The sequence below is a fragment of the Alligator mississippiensis genome, chromosome 4 (assembly GCF_030867095.1).
Source record: "Alligator mississippiensis isolate rAllMis1 chromosome 4, rAllMis1, whole genome shotgun sequence".
NCBI lineage: Eukaryota > Metazoa > Chordata > Crocodylia > Alligatoridae > Alligator > Alligator mississippiensis.
Genome location: NC_081827.1, coordinates 211,356,463 through 211,373,781, shown reverse-complemented (window position 1 = coordinate 211,373,781; position 17,319 = coordinate 211,356,463). Strand labels below are relative to the sequence as shown.

At 45.2% G+C, this 17,319-nt stretch overlaps 1 protein-coding gene across 4 annotated transcripts in view; it reads left to right on the top strand.

The window, feature by feature from the left end:
* Positions 1–17,319, top strand: part of RAPGEF4 (Rap guanine nucleotide exchange factor 4) — a 308,065-nt gene that overhangs the window by 217,701 nt on the left and 73,045 nt on the right. For all 4 annotated transcript variants that reach the window (XM_019480320.2, XM_019480321.2, XM_006265237.4 and 1 more), the window contains 3 exons: positions 419–602; positions 14,989–15,073; positions 15,844–15,904. In XM_019480320.2, coding sequence (XP_019335865.1) covers positions 419–602; positions 14,989–15,073; positions 15,844–15,904 — 330 coding nt within the window. The remainder of the gene's footprint in view (positions 1–418; positions 603–14,988; positions 15,074–15,843; positions 15,905–17,319) is intronic.

Below are 17,319 nucleotides of genomic sequence, written 5' to 3'. Positions count from 1 at the left end.
AAGGGATCAGGTGAGAGAGTCTTGCTGGGAACAACCATGTTTATATATAGTTGTTTGCTAGCACAGTTACTAACCCAGTATTGACAGCCTCACTTTAAAAAGTAAAAAACATGGTGTGTGGAAAAACTACTAAGTATAGAAACCTTTTAAAGAGCATTTGTACTGTAAAATTAGAAGGAAAAACTCTGTGCTATGTAGCTTTGTGCAAGCAAATAGCATGCATGAGAAATTACAAGGATACTTCACACTCTTGATATTTCTCTACCATTTTACCTCACTTGTTAAACAATTATGTATGAGCCACATATTGTGTGTGTGTGTGTGTGTGTATACACATACACCCCCTGTTTCTAAGAAGCTAAAGTTTCTTTGAGCTGAATTTAATATTGATATCTTATATCAATAATGTTGTTTTCAGTGGATCAAGAACACCATTTCCAAGACAAATACTTGTTTTATCGATTTCTGGATGATGAACAGGAAGATGCCCCAATGCCAACAGAGGAAGAGAAGAAGGAGTGTGATGAAGAGCTGCAGGATACTCTGCTTTTGCTGTCCCAGATTGGCCCAGATGCCCATATGAGGATGATTCTCAGAAAACCGTACGCAAATTAATTTTATGCATGGGACTGGCTACTGCAAACTTTCGCAGGGGTAGAGGTCAAAATTGTGGCCTAAATATATTTCAGATATATTTGTGCTTCATGTTTCTGGCTTCTGAAAAAAAAGTTTATATTCTGCAAGCTTTTTGCTCCATCTAATAAGGGCGACTCTGGTGCTCAACCTCCAGCCCATGGGTCAGATCAGGCCCACAGAGCTGTGTCATCTGGTCCATGGAATTTCCTAGGGATCTAGAAATTTTGTGGCAGGGAAGTAGTAGGAGTATTAATTACTCCCAGAGCTGTGACAATTAACACTGCCACTCCTCCCCTGCTACCAAATGTCTGGACTTGGTGGGAGGAGCCCCCTGGTCTGGATGATATAGTTCCACATGCCAGATCACACTGGCACGTGGCCACACAGCAGCCAAATCTGGTGTATGGGGTTGCACCGCAGATAGACCCAGTATGAAAGGTTGCACTGATACACTGGATCCAACCCACAGCCTGACTCCACACATGGTATCCAGCCTGCAGACCAAACCCATGCCACTCATCCAGAGAGGTTGAGCATCACTGCTCTAAGGGATCTGTTACATGTTGATAGACTTCTTTCTGGCTGATCATTCCTTTTTAGTGTCAGATGAGTTACGCCCCAGCCCCAGCAGTGTTGGCAGGGTGCTCAGCAAAGTGGGGAGCTGCTGTGGGGCCGGGATCCTGCAGCGGTGACAGTGTGGTCTGGGGCTGGGGCAGAGCTGTGATGAACTGCCTGCACACTCTGGGTAAGGGTGTGCAGGCAGCAGATCACAGCTCTGCCCCAGCTCTGGACCAGGTTATCACCACTGCAAGATTGCAGCCCAAGCCCCACAGCAGCTCCCCACCAAGGGTCACCAACTCTGACTGGAGCTATTCCAGGAGATTTTTCCCCCCCCAACGTAATGTAATATCATTAATTAGGGGTGAACTAATAGAGATTTTTTGGGCCAATGCTAATGGCCAATTTTTAATGACCCATATTGGCCAATACCAGTCCGATTGCTGATATGCAGCCAGGCAGCTTGGAGGGCAGCATCCAGCTGGTAAGTCTGTTGTGGGGGAAGGGGGGAGGGGGAGGGAAGGGGCATGGGAGGACAGAACAAGGCCACAGTGGTGAGAGAGGAAGTTGGGCTGTGGCAGGAGCAGGAGCTGCATAGCTGGGGTGGAGTGCAGGATGGAGCCACGAGCAGCTTGTCTGGGGGCATGGGTGGGGGGGATGGGACCCCCACCACTATACGCACCCTGGGAGGGCATGGGAGGCATGTGCCCTCATATCTGTGCATACCTGGATTGTCCACAAGGCAAGGGTGGGATGCCAATCTGGGCTAGGGTCAGGCAGCACCAGCTTTTCCTGGTAGGGGGGGCTGGGCCAAGCTGGCTGCACTCAAGACAGGTGGCAGCAGTGGTAGGAGGGGGGCTGGGCTATGGAGGGGGCTGCAGCCACCCCAAAATTTGCTGTAGCCCCCCTCCTAGTAGTTGCACCACTCACTTTGAGTGCAGCCCTGGACCAACCTCCCCGCCAAAAAAAGCCCAGCACCGCCCTCGGCCCCAACCCACAGCGGTAGCCCACCCTTGCCCCACAGCCAGATCCAGGGGCACAACTGCCATGCCCTCCCAGGGTACATGCAGCAGCAGGAGATGCCACCCCCTCCCTGCACCCCCCAGACAAGCCACTTACAGCTCCATCCCACACACTGCTCTGGCTGTGCAGCACCAGCCCCACTCCCTCCCTCACCACTGAGGCCTTGATCTATCCTACCTGTCCCCCATGCCCCTTCCCTCACAACAGACTTACCAACTGGACCCTGCTGCTTTCCACGCTGTGGGGCTATGCTGCTTGCCTCCTGAGTGCTGCTTTGCAGCTGCGTGCATGCACTGGGCATTTATCACTTACATTATCGGCCACATCAGCCAAAAAAAGCCAATTGCCTATACTGTTATATGGGACTAATGTATTGGTGCACCTCTAGTCATTAATTGTACTATTCAACCCGTTCACAATATCAATCTCCCAGACTGCTTTCAGTAGTTGCTGAGAGATTGATGCTGATTCTGGTAGATTCCTGGCCGATCCAGGAGGCTTGGCAACCCTATCCCTCCCTAGACACAAGCCCTGCAGTGCTGCTGGGGCTGGCCCCACGCTGTCATGGCTCCACTGCTCCTGGAGTCTCCATGGAAACCAGTTGCAGCAACATGGGAAAGGGCTGCTGGGACTGCCAGCCAGATTCTCCATTTTGCCTACTCCTAATCTACAGTCAATAACTTCATGTTTTAAGTGACCATTTCATAGTGGCTGCTAAGATACTTGGTTTGTTTAACCCTTAATTAGAGACCCCCCTCTTTATTAGGCAAATAATTTCTTTGGTTGGCACTTAAGGCACGTTTCATTGGGATTTACATGGTAAATGGAATTTAACAAATTATTTCAATGAATTTTACTAATTGTGTAAAGGTCATAAAGATCAGTTCAAGAAAGATATGTATGCAGGACCAATCACGCTCCCTTTGAGGTCATTAGCAAAATTCCACAAAATGAAATGAAAGATTTCCCACTACAAAGGTGCACTAGAATGCAGTAGAACAAGAGTTCAAACATAAGGTCTGTGGGCCATTCTGGCCCATGGTGCTGCTTTATCTGGCCTGCTGGGCTACCAGTGGGCTGTGGAATTTGGGAGCATGGCTAGTGGGGGATGGGGCCTACTGTAGAATTCAGGGCTACACATGGCCCTCAGCAGCAGGAGGTGAGGGAGGACTGTGCCAACACAGCCTGGCTCACCCTGAAGCTGCTTGCCCCGTAGCCACCTCTGCCACAGTAATTGGACGCCTAACCTGTGGCTGCTTGCCCCATTGCCATTCCCATGGTTGCCGCCACTGCATGGATGTCACTACTCCCTCTGCTATTGCTGCTCCAGTTACTACCACAGTGGTTTTCACCACTGCTTTCTTCAGTATGTGAGTGCCAGGTCTGACCCCGGGTCGCTTTCGTCGCTCTGCACGCGGGCTGTGGCCAGCAACCCAAGCAGGCCGGATTGGAGAGGGCAGGCGCCGAGCTAGAATTAGGCACAGACACGTAACGGTTGATTTTAAGATTATTTTACTTACACCGAGATGGTCGCGGTGCAGGATGAGAACTTGCTTGAGTTGCGGTTACAACAAAAAACACGAACACACGTGGAGTTTGCAAGGCTCCACGCAGACAGAACACGAACAATCACGTGGAGGTTGCTAGGCTCCACGCAGACAAACTCCGGATGTCCAGGACAAGCGCGCATTAAACTCGTCGTTACGTCTTATAGTAGGCTCCGTTCGAAGACGGGAAGAGGTGGGCGGTGGATCAGGCCGCCAAACCCCTCTGAGCGACACACAGGGTTTCTATTACCCTGCCGCACACACCCAGAGTCCCCACAAGATGGATGCAGAGTCCTCTTCAGCTTGGGCGGAAACTGCTCAAGCCTCTTATACGGCTAGCAGGCCAATCGCTAGCCGCCACGTGTGAATAATTTAGAACTAGCCAATTGCGGGGCACGAATTTGCATACGACGAGCGGGAAACCTTTGCACCGTGCATTTCTGTGCTGCAAAGGAAATGCACCCTGCAAAGATCGCTGCAAAGTGGTGGGAACACTTCCCTGCACGCGGGTTCTCTGCGCAGCAGAACTCCTCCGTGCAACGAAGCTGTATACCCACGGGGATAATTCTTAGTGCCAAAGCACACACACAAAAAAAATCAGACCTTTGGGTCATGACACCCCTGCAGTTGAACAGGAGATCTCTTGAACTTTTCCTTTCCTTTCCTTTTGGCATTTCCTGAGAGTTGGCCTGAGCAACACCATGGTCAGAGGGGCAGGCAGGCAGGAGCATAGGGCACAGTCTGGCAAGGAGGTGGAGCCACCTGCACTGCCCAGCTCCCCCCCCCAACTCTAGCCACTGCTCCAGGGGAGCCAGGCTAAGCAGTGTGGGTGGCTCCACCTCCTCGCTGGTCTGTGTCCCTGCCTGCTTGCCACTGCCTGCACCACTGACCTGGGGGAAGGGCACTGGGGAGGAGGCATCAAAATACAAGTTCACCCAGGGCACCAGATCCCTAAGGCCAGCTCTGCATTTCCTTACATTTATGTGAAGCACTTGACAATATAAAATAATAAAAATAATGATTATGGTGATGTTGAAACACAAGAGAAGTGGGTTACCTGAGAGATGTGGAATCCAGAGCTGTCTGTTTAGCAGACCTGTGCTTTTGCAGACCTGTGATGTCCTTGCCCTTCACCACTAAATGGCAGCATGGTTCCTGTTGGTTCCATGGTTTATGGTTCATGGTTCCTGCTCTCATCAGCAATCATCTCAGCACTGTTCACCTAACCTTTCTTCACATGGTGGTTTTCAGTGCAGGACATCTATATAAATTAATGCTGACCCAATCAATGTGGATTATCATCCAGATTCTTTGCAGAGAGTTACAAGGGGAAGGGAACAATGCTGTGAAAGGAGCCTGTTGAAATATTCATGGGGGATTTTTCGTGAGATATGGGCAACCTCTGAAGATTGCCATAGTACTGGAACATCTTCTGTGTCCTTCTCTTTTGGACATGCTGCTTTTTACTGTCCAGCGCTCATGAAAGCAAATTCATAGAATGTGATACCATATTAACAATTGTTAAGATCCTTACTTTATAGTATATGACTGTAAGTGCTGAGCCTTTTCAAGATCACTGGATCCTCTAAGTCCTGGCAATTTTGAGTAGACACCATTCTGGCTGATAAGTTCAAGGAGGTGGCTCTCATTGACCGGAGCAGGATCCACAATTTTCAAACCAACACAGCTGCGTTTTATAATAGTCACTATTTTCTGAGAGGTTGAAGAACTCATATAATTACCCTGAAAGAAATAAGACAATATTCTTTGATGAGAAGATTACTTTGAGAATTTGATTGTATAATGAAGCTGTTGCTTTGAAAGGTACTTTCTATTGTTCGAAATCTGAAACTGGCTAGCAAAAAGTGTCACTTGTTTTGACAGCCGACTTAAAAAATTCTCTGTTTATTACATTAACTGCAGCATTTTAACTGTCAAACTATGAAAGAATGTTCTATAGTTTAAAAAACAGAATAGAGCTTCAGGGAATTTTTTGGCAGGCTCTTGTTGCTATTGGTATTTAAAAAACACACATACATTGTGAATGTGAAATTAGCTTTTCGTGAAGCAGCAAACACAGCCCCCTGTGTCTGCTATTGCAGGTGCAGACCTGTAGTACGTTCTTGGAAAAATATTTTAGAACTAACACGGCTCTAACTTGTAGGCTTTTCAGTCCTCCAGTATACGAGTGACAACTGGAAAATTAATTTTTATTCTTTAATTTCTATATAATATACTTAGCTGTAACATGAATGAGAGTGGGCCATAATTCAATGTTATGGCATAATATAAAGCCAAACACCATAATGACAAAAGTCGACCTAAAAGAGAGAAAAATTTGCATGACACATGCTGTTTAACCTTGAAGGTGCTACTGTAATATGTTCTCTTTTGACAGTTTTGTACTGCACTCTTCACTGCGTTAACAGTATGATTCTTAAAGCCAGGGGTGTCAGACTCACTTGGCACCCTGGGCTAGATCTGGACTGTAGGGCTTGTGACAGGTCAAATACTACTTGAGTCAGGTGCCCCACACTGGAGCCAGCCTTCTGCTCTACACCACATGCTTCACAGCAGTTCTAGCTCTGGCATGGGATGTGCAGTATGTCCAACATGGGTAAAGTGTCCGGAGGGCAACCAAGGTTGTATCAGCTTTTGCACACCCTCATGCCGCCAATCACCATGTCTACTGGGGCCCAAAGGCAGGCCATTCTCTGGCAGGCCATACTCACCCAGTCACACCCGACTCAACTTTCAGTGGGCCACCAGTAACCCAGCAGGCCAGATAAAGTGGCTCTATGGGCTGTACATTTGACACCCTTGCTTAAAGCAATAATTAAAGCTGCAAATTTATAGTGATGTTAGGATATGTCTACATTGTCTCCCTGGTGTTTCTAGGGAGGGGAACACCTGAGCCCACCCTGCCCACCCACTCCTGCTCCTACTTGCCGTCCCCTGTGGCTTCTCTCAAGCATACCAGAGACTGAGGTCTCAAGAACATCCTTGGGGAGATATCCCTGGAGTGGTTTTACATCTGCATTTCTGGGTTTGGCACATAAAAGTGGGAGTGTGGTGCACTGAGGAGCATCTCTCCCTGAACACAGCAAGGACATGTAGCCTGGTGAAAAATGTCACTTCTGTCTGCACCCCAAGTTACCACAAATGTGTAGCCTAAAGACCTTGTTGCATGGTAATTTTGGGCAGTTCCTGGAGCTCTTAACACCTGGATTGTCCACAGATTAACACCTGAAACTAGTTTTAAGTATTCATTGGGCGTGTTTACATGGGATGCTTTACTGTGAAGTAGAATAGTTTATGGAACAATAAGCATGTGCATCTACACAGGCACATGTTACTGAGCAGTAAACCTCACTAATTGTAAGTAAATTTGCTACCTTGAAATGCAAGTAGCAAATTTTCTTGCAATTAGTAATGGCACAGCAGCGCTTGTGTAGATGCCTGACCAGGAGCAAATCTGTTCCTGGTCAGCCGACCACCAGGGGGAAGGAGATTGCTCATGGAGCTGAGCGGGAAACAAGCTCCCCAGCCTGTTTCCCACGCAGCTCCATGCTCACTGGTCAAAGCAGGGAACAGGCTCCCTGGCCTCCACCCCACAATCATGGAGCAGGGGCTGGGAACTGTCCTGTGCCCCAAATGTGGCTTGGAAAGAGCTGCAGGGATGGGTAGGTCCCAGCCCCCTGCAGTGATCTGTCAGTGGGGTAGCTAGCAGCAAGCTAGTTGCTAGTTGCCTCACTGGCAGATCAGGGCAGCAGGGTGGGATCTGCCCCTCCCCTGCAGCTCTTTTCAAGTCCCCTGCCCCTGATTGGGGAGACAGGGCCAGGAGCTCCCTGCTGCTAAGGTAGGGGATATTGTCACCAGGGACAGGATGTAATGTCCCAGCCCGGGCCAGGAGACAGTTGTCTCCTGGCTCAGTGGGGCCTAGCACCCAAAGGGAGTCTAGAGCTCCCCCTGGTGGTGGCAGGGGCCTATTGCAGGGCCCCAGGAAGTGAAAGTTTGCTGCGAATAGCAGCAATTCTTCTCCCACTTCCCTGCATGTGTAGACGCCTGCCCAGGAGTGCTTACTTGTGAGTAGTTTACTCACAAGTAAACTGATCTTAGATCAAATGCATGTATAGACGTGCCAATTATGTGGCTCAAACTAGAATGATCCAAAAGTAGGATTATTTCTAGTGCATGCTAACCACCTTGTGTTACACTATGGTGTAGCCACTGTATAACACCTTAGTGTGAACACTCCACACTCTCTCTCCCCTGCTGGCCTGGATCAGGGCCATGGTCCCGCCCTCCCCAGCACCCCAAGTCCCCGCTCACTGCCTCTTCCCTTGCTTGTGGTGGCTGCCACAAGGTGGCTGTCTCTCCCAGGGGAGCAGGCAGAGAAGGGTTAACCTGCCTGCCCAGCTCCTGTGGCAGCTGTGGCAGCAGGGGGCAGGAGAGAACCCTGAGAGGCAGGCGGGAAGCCCCAAGGGTGGGGGGGTCTGGGGGCAGGGGGAAAGCCCAGAAAAGAGTGGGGGAGTGGATTCTTATCTTTTAATCCTCCAGGCCCCTGTTGGCCTGAAGCGTGACTGCTCCAAACTCCAGCTAGCAGTAACATAGATCAACATTTGTGTGGCTCACAGTGTAAGGTATAACAAGGCCCTTACATAAGCAAAGTTTTTTCTCAGTATTCATAAGTACACCGTTATACCTGTGCTGACTAGATTCATAGATTCATAGATGTTAGGGTCGGAAGGGACCTCAATAGATCATCGAGTCTGACCCCCTGCATAAGCAGGAAAGAGTGCTGGGTCTAGATGACCCCAGCTAGGTACTCATCTAACCTCCTCTTGAAGACCCCCAGGGTAGGGGAGAGCACCACCTCCCTTGGGAGCCCATTCCAGACCTTGGCCACTCGAACTGTGAAGTTCTTCCTAATGTCCAATCTAAATCTGCTCTCTGCTAGCTTGTGGCCATTGTTTCTTGTAACCCCCGGGGGCGCCTTGGTGAATAAATACTCACCAATTCCCTTCTGTGCCCCCGTGATGAACTTAAAGGCAGCCACAAGGTCGCCTCTCAACCTTCTCTTGCGGAGGCTGAAAAGGTCCAGTTTCTCTAGTCTCTCCTTGTAGGGCTTGGTCTGCAGGCCCTTGACCATACGAGTTGCCCTTCGCTGTACCCTCTCCAGGTTATCCGCATCCTTCTTGAAGTGTGGCGCCCAGAATTGCACGCAGTACTCCAACTGCGGTCTGACCAGCGCCCTATAGAGGGGAAGTATCACCTCCCTGGACCTATTCGTCATGCATCTGCTGATGCATGATAAAGTGCCATTGACTTTTCTGATGGCTTCGTCACACTGCCGACTCGTGTTCATCTTGGAGTCCACTAGGACTCCAAGATCCCTTTCCACCTTTGTGCCACCCAGCAGGTCATTCCCTAGGCTGTAGGTGTGCTGGACATTTTTCCTCCCTAGGTGCAGCACTTTGCATTTCTCCTTGTTGAACTGCATCCTGTTGTTTTCTACCCACTTGTCCAACCTATCCAGGTCTGCCTGCAGCTGTTCCCTGCCCTCCGGTGTGTCCACTTCTCCCCATAGCTTTGTGTCATCTGCAAACTTGGACAGAGTACATTTGACTCCCTCGTCCAAGTCACTGATGAAGACATTAAAGAGTATTGGTCCAAGGACCGAGCCCTGCGGGACCCCACTGCCCACACCCTTCCAGGTCAAGACCGACCCGTCCACCACGACTCTCTGGGTGCGACCCTCTAGCCAATTCGCCACCCACCAGACTGTGTAGTCATCCACATCACAGCCTCTTAACTTGTTCACCAGTATGGTGTGGGATACTGTATCGAAGGCCTTCCTGAAGTCTAATCAAATATCATTGTTATTGGGACTTTACCTTGGGTGGTATATATCAATCCATGGAAAGGAAAATACAAGCAAAATATATTAAACATAGGAAGATAGTCCAGTATGTAATATATAGTCATTTTATGTAGCACCATGAGTACCATAAAAACCCCAAGTAAAGAATATCCACTTCTGAAAAATATCAGTTCTAATGCCAAATTTGACCCCTTTTAAGTGAGGACAGTTGCACTGAATTGTTCCCTAAAAACCATATTCTGGTTTTCTACATGCATCTGCGAGGTTTTTCACTGCTGAATTCTAAGAAATCAAGGGTTACTGTTAACACATGAAGTAAAGAATGCACTTCAGAATGAACTGTTTCTCCATTTCTTGGTGTTGATATCTGCTTAATATTACATGTGGTATATGGACTTTAAGAAACTTGTCTCAAAGCACTGAAAGAATGAGACAGATTTAGATTGTTTGCTTCAATACCAGGAGTATAACAAGCAATTTCTGTGCCCCTTCTCACCCACTGTTAGTTACCCTACCATTCAATGCTAAGTCAGAGAACACACATGCACACAGGCAGAAAAGCAAAGGCATGCACACACACACAAACAATACACAAACAATTTAGTGACAGCTAAATCGATTCTTTTTCCTGCTTTCCTTTCATAGCACTGGTAAATAGGGTTTTTACAAACTTTGGTGGAAAGATATGAACCTTTGTGATAAATGCACTTATTTTAGCTGTCACTGCAATGTATACAATATTATCAGGCCTTTGGGTTTTCTCACAGCTTTTATTGTCCTAAAGTTTTGTGGTCAGTAGTATAATAAAGATAGTCAGTGATACGGCAGCAGGTATGTGGTTCCTTGATAGTTAAGTAAATTCTGTATTTTGTCCACATTCTAGTAACAAAGAAGTTCAGTGTTTCTGACCTTGATAAATTCCCCAAGCAGCGAACAGTATTTATCGATCACTTAATATCACTTGAGTTCTCCCATCTATTAATGTGTAGCATGATTCTCTATCTATCCCCATTTATTATCCTGTATATAACCAGACATTGCAGTGAGAATGTCCCCTGCAGAAACTAGGTCTTTACACAGCAGGATCCTACAAATCTACATCAGTGGGGCACCACATAGGTTTTACAGAAGCAGTGATGCCTGATGTCTCTCCATGTGACATCTGGAGAAGCAGAAGTAAAAACTAGGTACATCCATTACAAACACCAATGTGGTATGCTGTGCCATTACTGACACTAATGGGAGACCCATGAGCACATTGACAGAAGAATATATCTGCTTGTCTCACAAAAAAAAAAAAACCACCACCAAAGAAAAATTAATGCAATCAGATGGTATACCTTTATATTTTAAATTTTATGTAAGAGGGTGTTTATGTTAATGTCAGTGTATTTTTCTACTTAACCCATACAGGCTGCTTTGCAAACATCATTGATGCTCTTGCTTATGAAAATAATGTCAAGTTTAACTGTTAAAGCATTACTGCCTGTTGTCTTATTGCAGCAAAAGGTAATATAGTGAACAGTATAATGTATTGGTATGGATGGGGAGGTTGTTTTATTGAGTAGGATACAGTGGACTGAATTCTGTGTCCCCCTCTGCAACTGAGATCACTGGGGTCTTCAGCCTTATAATGGATAACAGAATTTTGAAACCATTGCTTTTGGCAATAGCAAAATGAGTGAACATTTTGAGTCACTAGAGGGCATAGCAGTACCAAAGCAGTTTCTGTTTTTCCTTCTAAAAATTATTTCATTCTCTGTAAGAAAAGCATAATTCCAACCATGTTACTTTTATCCTAAGTTGGCCTTTCATCTGTGCAATAATAAGTACATGCCATTGGTAATAGCAGAACAGAAGAAAAAATTAGCTCACTTGGCAGACATGAGAGGTCAGTATACCTTATATTTAACATGACCTCTCTACTCTGACTTTTATCCAAAAGAAGTCTCCATCCAACTCCTTTTTGGAAAAGATGAAATACTGTAACTCCAGAGTGAAAAGATTGCTAGGCACTACAGCAAATCTCTCCCTTCTTTCTCTTTTGTGATTTATGCAGTCTGTGGAACTGACAGGTGATTAGACAGAGAACCTGTAGAGCAATATATTCATTTCTAATATGACTCTCCTGACCCTCTAGATACTGGCATCTCCTGTTGTATGATTTATTTATTTTTTTTAGATTTTTAGTTTTTACCAAAAAGGACCACTGTTACATATCTTTGAGGACTGTCCAAATATTCAACTGCATTATTAATGCTTTGGACTTCATACACAGCAGAAAGTAAGAGTTTAGAAATCTGAACTAAACTTTTTTTAAAATAGGCGTGTGAGCCTCCTCCACTGCAGTTCCTGCTGTCATGTGGTATCTCTCTGCCTGATTCCCCTGCCTCCATTTTCCAAGCCTTACCTTGAAATTTTCTTTTCTCCCTTATGTCTCTGAATTAGAGTCCCCTCTCTTTTTAGCCTTCCTGTTGAACCTCATCTAGAATCTATGCTGCGACACCTAAATAAGCACAAACATTACACATTCCAAAAATAATTGCGTTAATCTCTCAAAATATGAATAGAAAAGCACAGATCTTTGTATATCAGCTTTAAATACAATGCAAATCACTTAAATGGGAAATTTGTTTAAATAGGTCCTCTCTCAAGGAACTGCTTCAAAATGATTACAGTGTCTGCTGTTTAATTTCTTTCTGGTGATTTAGTAGTGGTTCAGTCTTTGTGCTTCAATCTCAAGCCAAAATCATTGTTCTGTCAATGAGCTGATATACAGACCTATAGGTATATCACCGTGTGTGGTGCAATAGTACAGCAATGTAAGGCACAAGGCTACTAGGAGTAGTTGTACAAGCTTTGAATTGCAAGAAGTGTAGCCACATTCATGTAGTGCTGCACACAATCTGCTGCAGAACTAACTGATCTGCATGCAGCCTTGCACAAATGTAGCTATACAGTTTCCTGTTCAGGAGCTGGTCAGGACAACATAGTAGAGCATGGCACTGCCTTGCGCCTTATGTTTATGCCTCTTATGGGAATGCAAAGGCTGCAAAAATCACACTGTAAAGCTCTGGAGATGCATAAAGATGTACAAAGTAAAAACATTTAACAGCTTTATTATTTTCTTTGACCATTGCCCTACCAGACTTCTCGCAGCTACCTCTACCAGCACAGTTGGGCTGGTGGCAGTCCATCATTGATGTGCTGTATTCCAAATGTAGGATAGTTTTCAGCTAGCTTAGGTTCCACTATGATTCTAGCTGTTGGTTCAGCTGTCATGTATGTATCCAGGGCCCTGGGCAGGCTAGAACCACCTACAGTGCAGCTGCTGCTACAAGCTCATTACTATAAAGCTAGTTCAGGTTTGTCTGTGCAAACTGTAGTCACACCTCTGGATTATACACATGCCCAGTGTTACTTCCATTCCAGCTACATGCTGTGTGTTTGGCCCTTTTGCAGTGATATGGGGACCTGATCGGTAATAGGATGAGTTCAGAGTAGCTCTGTAAGGGTATTGTTAAACTCAACAAATGTCTTTACTTATATGGAACTTTCACTTAATTGGGTAAAAACCTTTAGTATAAAGAACTTTGGACCCAGAGGATGTACATGAACAGCAGCTGCTACTGCTGCCCGCCTAGCTGCTGGAGCCATTGCAGTCAGCCCATTACTTGCCACCGTCCCTGTCACTGCCCCTGCCCCTGCCCCTGCTACTGCCGCCTAGGCTGTTATGCTTCTGATAAAAAATGTCCACTCAGAATCCCTGTTAAGTAGATTCTACTGTAGTGTAAAGTAGATTCTGCTGTGGGGGTTTCAGCTATAATTGTCATGTGCTTATTTTGGGGATCTGTTAACAGACTTTTCAAATCTTTTGTTGTATCAGAAATATGCATCTTTCACATCCTGGCCTAATTTTGTTTCTGGATTCCAGTCATCCTATATATAAACCTTACTGTATATCCAACTTTGAACACAACACCCTATTTCTAGGATTCCTTTTCGGAAAAAGAATCAGTTCTGCTTTTCTACCATTTGTACCTAGTGCAGATGAAGTAGCTATTAATATATGATGCCTGTGCAGTTTTTCTTGCACTGAATGGCTAGGGAGTGGTCACTAGACATTGACGTGGCTCTGATGATATTTCAGACTTTGAGTAGTAAAGGAATTGAGTCAAACTTATAACTGTGTATCCAAGGGCAGATCCAAAGGGGTTGCAGTGGCAAGGTTGCAGCCCCCTTTCAAACCACATGACAGGAGCAGCAACCAGGGACTTTTAAAGTCCCTGAATCAGGTAAGAATTCTCCCTCCCCTCCCCTCTGTGCTCAGCAGCACATTTCCTCTCCTCTCCTTGCATTTCCCCCTCCCCTGTCTGCTATCACTGCTGTCCTCATTGCCTCAGGCTGCCCTGGGGGTGTGGAGAGCCCCAGAGCTACTCCACCCCTACTCCAGCTAGGCTGTGTGGGCAATGGGGCTCAGCTTGGGAGACCAACAGCAGCAGTGGGCTGGTTCTTCCTCTGCCCAGTTCCCTGGAGTGTTCTTAATTCTTCTTAGTGATTTTTAACAGCAAATAATTGAGACAATAATTGAGTCAGCAAAGTGAAGCCCCTTTCCCTTGGTTGTTCTTAAATTTTCTGAGAGCAATATAGAATTTTGTTGAATGAATTCATTGGTCAAATAATTTGGCATCTCGTTCTTAATCTGTAGAACATTTACCAAATGCTTGTTGTGGGCTTTTACGTTTCAAAACTCAAAATGTCTCCATTGGTTCTGACTGGACACTCAGATCATGTGATATTGTTGTTTCCTTGGTAGAAGATCATAACACAGAGAATCGGGTTTCTAGTGTAAATAGTCACATTTACTCACTCAAATTTCACTCAATTCCAAGTACGTGCTTCCTAGAAATTAGTACACTGGAATATCCATACAGGTACAAAACCAGCCAAATAAATTACATTTCTTATTCAAGTCAACATTCACAGGATATTATTGTTGAGGTTCTCTTCTATCTCTAATCAGCAACACTAGTGGGAGGATGACTTTCAAATCTGAAGCATATTCAATATTCCTCTTTTTTTTATTCATTTTGTTTTCCTTTAATAAGAGACATTTTATTTTCAGTATTTACTTTAGAGTTTATGGTATAAAGTTTACCAAGGGACCATTTACTTTAATAGTTCACCAATTTCTAGCACTTAGTTGGACCTCTGTCTCATTCTGAAGACAATCGGCACAATTTTGCACTGCCTTACACTTTCATTTAGTTTTTATTTTGTTGTTTGGTTTGGTTTTTATTTCTCTGTTTTTTGGATTGTCCTTTTATCTTTTCTTTGTAGACCTGGCCAGAGAACTGTAGATGATCTAGAAATTATATATGAAGAACTTATTCACATTAAGGCCTTGTCTCATCTTTCTACCACAGTAAGTACTTTTTAATATGACTCACTACCAAAAAAAAGAAGTTGAATTATTGCAGGCTCTTGCTGGCTGCAAAAGGGATGGAAGTTGAGAGCCCATAGAGCCTTCTCATGCAGCTCCACCCAAGCAAAGAAGCCACCCACACTTGAGACACAGGGCCCCAGAACTATGATGATGGTGGTGCCTCTAGGCAGGTTGGCTGGAGGCTTTTGGCTTATAAAATTCTTGTAAGGATTCCAAATGGTGCACAGTGCTTTCTCACCTCTGTCTATTGTAACTGATGGCTTAAAGCCATTATCTGGGTATATAAATAAATATATGTGGAGTCTGACCCTGTTCCCCTTGGAAGCTTTCTCTTTGTCTTCAGTAGTATGGAAAGTGTACATTCAAGAGACAGTTGCATCTGAATCTGCAGAGGTTCATGTTACATGGTTTTGGTCAGCTCAAACTCAACGCAAAATGAAGCAGACTTTTATCAAAATTGTTAGCTGCAGGTGATTATGGAACAACACTTTATGCCAGAAAGAAAACCAAGGAAAAACACTCACAATGAAGGAATGGAGCAACTAAAAGCCAGGCCAAAGCTCAAACTCTCTGAATCTGTGCCCTTTAGAAAGTTATGATGGAGAGTTTAAAGACATTAATTATTCTGATCATTATAGAACAACATACTTGGGAGCAAAATGGTGCCTACTGCCAAATTATGTCATATGAAATTAACTGTAAAAATCAAATACATAGAAAAACTATCATTCTTTTCTCTTTATTTTAAGGTAAAACGAGAATTAGCGGGCGTTCTGATCTTTGAGTCACATCCCAAAGCAGGAACTGTCTGTAAGTAAAAGGGATCGTATCATATTTTATCCCAATTTCATTGCATATAACAGGTTAGTATTGAAAGTATAACTGCAAAACCTGGATATGTACTTTGAACCATACACAGCTAGATGTTTTGAGCCTGGGTATTGGCTATTGATTTGGCTTTTTATTTAATGCAGGAGCCTGTTGCAAACATAGTTCTTAATATCTGTTTGACTGTCTACTCCCCTTAGTATTTGGGTGTTCTTAATCTTGGGTTTAGCTTTTGACCTATCTCTGACTACAGTTAATTGTAATTATTTTCTATTTTGCATTCAGAAGCCCAGATTTCTATGTAAAATAGTATTTAAAATATAATGATTGTAGTGAACTTTTTATGTGGAAAAACAGTACCTAATGCAATATTTTATCACATACAGTGCATCCGGGAGTAAGATACACACTTTGGTTTTGAAAGGCAGGCTGAAGAAAAAATGATCTTCCCTTGTAGTAAGTAACCAAGTAGTAGCAGCTAGGGAGCCAAGTATACTCACTGTTCTGTAGGGGTGTGCAAAACAGGCCATATTCGATTCAGATTCAGCCCAAATCCAGGACAGTGAGTCAATTAGTTGATTCAGATCATTGTCCTTGATTTGATTCGGCCGAATCCGAATCTGAAGATTCGATGCTGATTCAGAGAATCAGAGATTCGGCCATTTACACAGCTTTAAATGTTTTTTCTACATACCTCGAAGTACCAGATGTGGCTCATGAATGTTGCAGTGGTGGGGTGGATGGAGCTTCTCACAGAAGCACAGAAGTACTTCTGGTCCATTTCCAGGTCCGCTGTTGAGCCATCCAAGCCCCTTTGGCTCAGTGATCGGCCATGGGGGACCCCGGGTGCCCTCCCCAGACCCAGGAGGCACCAGTTGGTGAGCTGGGCAGGAGGACGGGGTCCTGTGCACTCCCCAGAGGACCCAGAAGTGGACCAGAAGTGCTTTAGGCTTACTTCCAGGTCTGCTGCCAAGCGCACTGGGAGCCCCTCACACTCCTGTGGGATGCTCTATACGCCCCAGCATCTCAGCATTCACAAGCTGCATGGTACCTTGAGGTATGTAGAAAAAACATTTAAAACTTCATCTATTTCCAAATCGTCAAATCTTTCCGAATCGATTCGGAGGGTTCTGATGCAATTTGGAGATATTAAAGGGTCTCCTGATTCGATTCGGAGATTTGGCTACTGATTCGGGCTGAATCTCTGCCAAACTGAATCAGGGACCGAAGCTTTGCACAGCCCTACTGTTTTGCATCCTGTGTATTCGGTGCAGACTTCACTTTTTGGTTTTGCCTGGCTAGTAGTAGAAACTGCTTTAACCATATTTTCTCAACTATAATGCACACTGCAATTTCTAGGAGATCTTTTTGGGGAAATGTTTTGTGTTATATGAGAG